General features: G+C 38.5%; 1 protein-coding gene across 2 annotated transcripts in view; it reads right to left on the bottom strand.

Moving 5' to 3' along the window:
* Positions 1-740: 740 nt before the first annotated feature.
* The window catches only part of ESM1 (endothelial cell specific molecule 1), an 8,637-nt gene continuing 5,442 nt past the window's right edge, over positions 741-3,935 (bottom strand). The window contains exon 3 of one of the 2 annotated variants that reach the window (XM_007469283.1): positions 741-2,266. In XM_007469283.1, the coding sequence (XP_007469345.1) occupies positions 2,166-2,266 (101 nt within the window). In that variant the 3' untranslated portion in view covers positions 741-2,165. The remainder of the gene's footprint in view (positions 2,267-3,935) is intronic. The other variant, XM_007469284.1, reaches the window with a different exon arrangement.

The raw sequence follows: 3,935 nt of genomic DNA, 5'->3' as shown, positions 1-3,935 counted from the left end.
TGGGCACTGGAAGGTTTGTCTTTGCCTAACTGAAAGGTTTGTAACCACTTTCAAACACCAATAGAAGTTTTTTTGGTTTTTGGTTTTTGGTTTTCGTTTTGCCTCTGTGGAATAGGTTAATGTATAAGGACCAACTTTTCAGGAAGCTCTAAGGCATCGGTTGACCAAAAATGTGAGGCAGAAATACATATTCTGTCCACCTCATTACAAATAGCTCAATTTCATGGACTTGAGGATATGGGGAGGGGGAAGGGTAAGCTGTGACAAAGTGAGAGAGAGGCATGGACATATATACACTACCAAACGTAAAATAGATAGCTAGTGGGAAGCAGCCGCATAGCACAGGGAGATCAGCTCGGTGCTTTGTGCTTTGTGACCGCCTGGAGGGGTGGGATAGGGAGGGTGGGTGGGAGGGAGACACAAGAGGGAAGAGATATGGGAACATATGTATATGTATAACTGATTCACTTTGTTATAAAGCAGAAACTAACACACCATTGTAAAGCAATTATACTCCAATAAAGATGTAAATAAATAAATAAATAACAACCAAAACAAAAAACAAAAAAAAGAAATACATATTCTTGTCTCACATTTTGACAGAAGATGCTTATCTGTAGCAGAAAATTTACATGAGGAGCCTGTCCTTTGATATGTATTAAAGAGTTATTCATTGAATGAATCATTTAAATATTTTAATGATTAACGAAGTCATGAACGGACTCGGAGAGGCTGTCTTGTTTTATTGATCAATAATAAACTTGTCCTTTTAAAACAAATCCTAACAGCTTATTCAGCTTACATTCAAAGACCCTGTCACACACACATTCACAACTCTGTTGGCAAACTTTGAGAATAAAACACAGGTAAATAGTGAAATAATTCTTAAATAATTCTTCACTCCAAATAAAATACTTCTGCAAATATTTCCTAACAAAATCTAGTACAACAGTCCCGTTTGTGCTAAGATCCTTCCAGGTGTACTCGTAATTCCACTTATCAACAAAGTTTAAAGAAAAAAATACATTAATATGAACTATATTTTAAAGTTGACATTTCCTGTTGAAATTGACTCTCTTCCAAACCTCCTAAAAAGCTTTTTCTACTTTGAATTTAAAACTCATCTATGTCACTGCACTTACTTTTAAATAAATTCCCTCTGTTGGTCATGTTTTTGACATTTTATAAATCCATAGTGACTAAATTTTTCTAGGTTTCTCGTATACTTATTACTGTTAATATTACTATAATTATTAATAATAAATTTACCATGCCCTGGGTGTTTGAAAACCTTATAGAGTTATACCTTTATTCTAACCATTTTAAACAACAATATTATGTTTATTTTCTCAAGAGGGTGATAAATATGGGTATGGAGGATGACTTGTACTAACAACTGTTTACAAAAATATATAAATATTTACCTTCACACTTCCCCCAAGTGGGCAAAATACTTCCTTGCTCTCTCAATCTGAGGTGGCATTCTTTAAAACCATTTATGGAAGTGTGTGTTTGCCCTGTGCTCCAGAACCATCCTTCAGATGCGGTAACCTGGGAACTACATTAGCAGCCCTTTGAAACCTGCTTCAATTTAAGGCTACTACTCAAACTCCCGCAAGCTTCCAACATCCCACTTCCTTCAGGGACTGTTTTGTTTTCACTTTTCCCAAAGTGAAAAAAAAGCACAATTAAATTCTACTGAGGCTACCACAAGGAGTATCTAAATGTCATACTCTCCCACCCCCAGCGCCACCTTCTCTTGCTCCTAACTCCTCCTCCAGCCCATATCCCAACATTAATGTACATCAAGTAAATAACCGTGGACTCGCTGTGGTCTGCAGGTTTGGCTAGCTTTCTCTTTGGCTGATCTCCCTCCAGGTTAAGATTATCTAAGTTGCATTTTTAGTTCTTCACTATTACTATAAACACATATTAAACAAATCTATATGCATTCAAATATTTAACAAATATCTAAAAGTCTCCAGTCATATGCATTTTATGGATTGTTAGTAGCCTACTTTTTTTTTTTCTAGACCCACCCTGAATCATACTTAGTCTCCAAAAGTTACATGTCCATATGCTATAATACAGACAATTCCTAAAGTGTTGGCTGTGTGTTGAATGATCATTAAAATAGAGTCTTCTCTTGGAAATCCCACCCAGGATCAGCGTGGATTTAACCACTTCATTACAGGAGACCGGGCAGCATTCTCCTTCACGAGTTCTTCTCTCACAGCATTGCCATCTCCAGACGCCATGTCGTGCTCTGAAATTAGAAGGAATACAAATCATGTCCAAATGTTTATAACTTCGAGATCAAGTACGGTTTTGTCTTATTTTTGTATTACAATGGATTTACAATGAAACCTTTAATAGATTCCAAGAGTCTATGCTGTGTTCACCTGCTCTCTATCAATTAGCACCTCCTTGAATTATTTCTCTTCATTCTCCTGTTATCACCTGACATTATTCTATATATGCATTTGTCTTTTGTTCCCTGTATTATCTCACTCCACCACTAGAGTATCAGCTCCATGAAGGCAGGGACTTTGTTTTGTTCACTGTTGCAACAGTGCCTGGAACATAGTAGGCACTTAATAAATACTTTCGGAATGAGCAAATGCTGTAAGTATAGATCTCTGACTAAGATTCTTATACTATCTGATATGGAAGAGGAATTAGCTTATGGATGTGGCTCCAGAATGCAGAAGGTGGACCAAAGGGCAGAACTTTTATAAAGATAGTTCTTGCTCTACATAAAAATTTGTAATATCTAGAATTTTTTAAATGAAATCCTCTGCTTCTAAGAAAAATGAGGTGTGTTTGCTTTAGCAGTGCACATTCTGCTATATGAAGATTAGCACAGCCCAGTAGTTAAATGAATGTATGTAAACTCATGAAACTCAATAAATCTTACCACTACCCCGCACCCACCCCCCGAAAAAAAAAAGTTGCTTGTGAATTCCCAATCTTGGAAAGGTGGAGAGCTCACTACTGAACAGCAACAACAACAACAAATGAAGAAGGGAAACCGGGAAGTCCGTTTGCCAAGAATGTTGTGACCAACAGGTAGAAAGTTAGAGAAGACAACCTCATGCAATCAAGGTATGAAAGGCACCTCTGAGGTCCCTGTGCTGAGGAACCTTGGTGCCATTTACAAAGGCTTTGCAGAGGTGATATGAAGCCCAAGACAGGACAGAGGCCCCAAGCCCCCTCCTGTAAACAGTAGCACCTGAAGCCCAGGAAGTCCCACGTGGACAATGCAAAACTGAATGGAAGGGCTCGCGGGCAGCCTTAGCACGAGGTCTTTAGGATATTCTGTGCTCCATCCTCAACCTGACTAAGGTTTACCGAGGTCACACTAATGGTCATCCTTAGTTGCTCCTTTAGCTCAGGAGAGGCAACACCTTAGGTCAGAAAACGCTTTTTCCATAAATTTCTAATAAGAATCTTGATACCTAATCTGGGTACAGAAATATTTTTTTGTGTAACCCTTAATGTAACTTTCATCCAGCAAAATACAGTTGACCTTGAACAACGCTGGTGTTAGGGATGCAAACCCCCATGCAGTAGAAAACCCACCTATTGTTATACCTGCCCCCAAACAAAGGAATTGGTAAATGACTCACCCAAGGGCGGGAAGCTGAAACGGTTTGGATAGAATCAGGACTCAAACCCTAGTTCTTTGACTCCACGGATTGTGATCTCTAATCGAAAACAAACTGTTCCCCACACTTAATCTAAAGATCTGTAACATGAAAATACAGGTACTATGTTTATTGGGGGAAAAAATGTGCATATACGTGTATCCACACAGTTCAAATCCATGTTGTTCAAGGGTCAAGTGTATCTGTTTCCAAGGCATCTATACAGTGGTCAAGATTTTTGCAGAATCTGCAAGCAAACGAGAGAGGGTGACAGGCCCGAGGGAAAGA

Source organism: Lipotes vexillifer, unplaced genomic scaffold (assembly GCF_000442215.2).
Source record: "Lipotes vexillifer unplaced genomic scaffold, Lipotes_vexillifer_v1.1 scaffold810, whole genome shotgun sequence".
Taxonomy (NCBI): Eukaryota; Metazoa; Chordata; class Mammalia; order Artiodactyla; family Lipotidae; genus Lipotes; species Lipotes vexillifer.
Note: the sequence above shows the minus strand (reverse complement) of the source record. Positions and strands in the feature narration are given on the sequence as shown.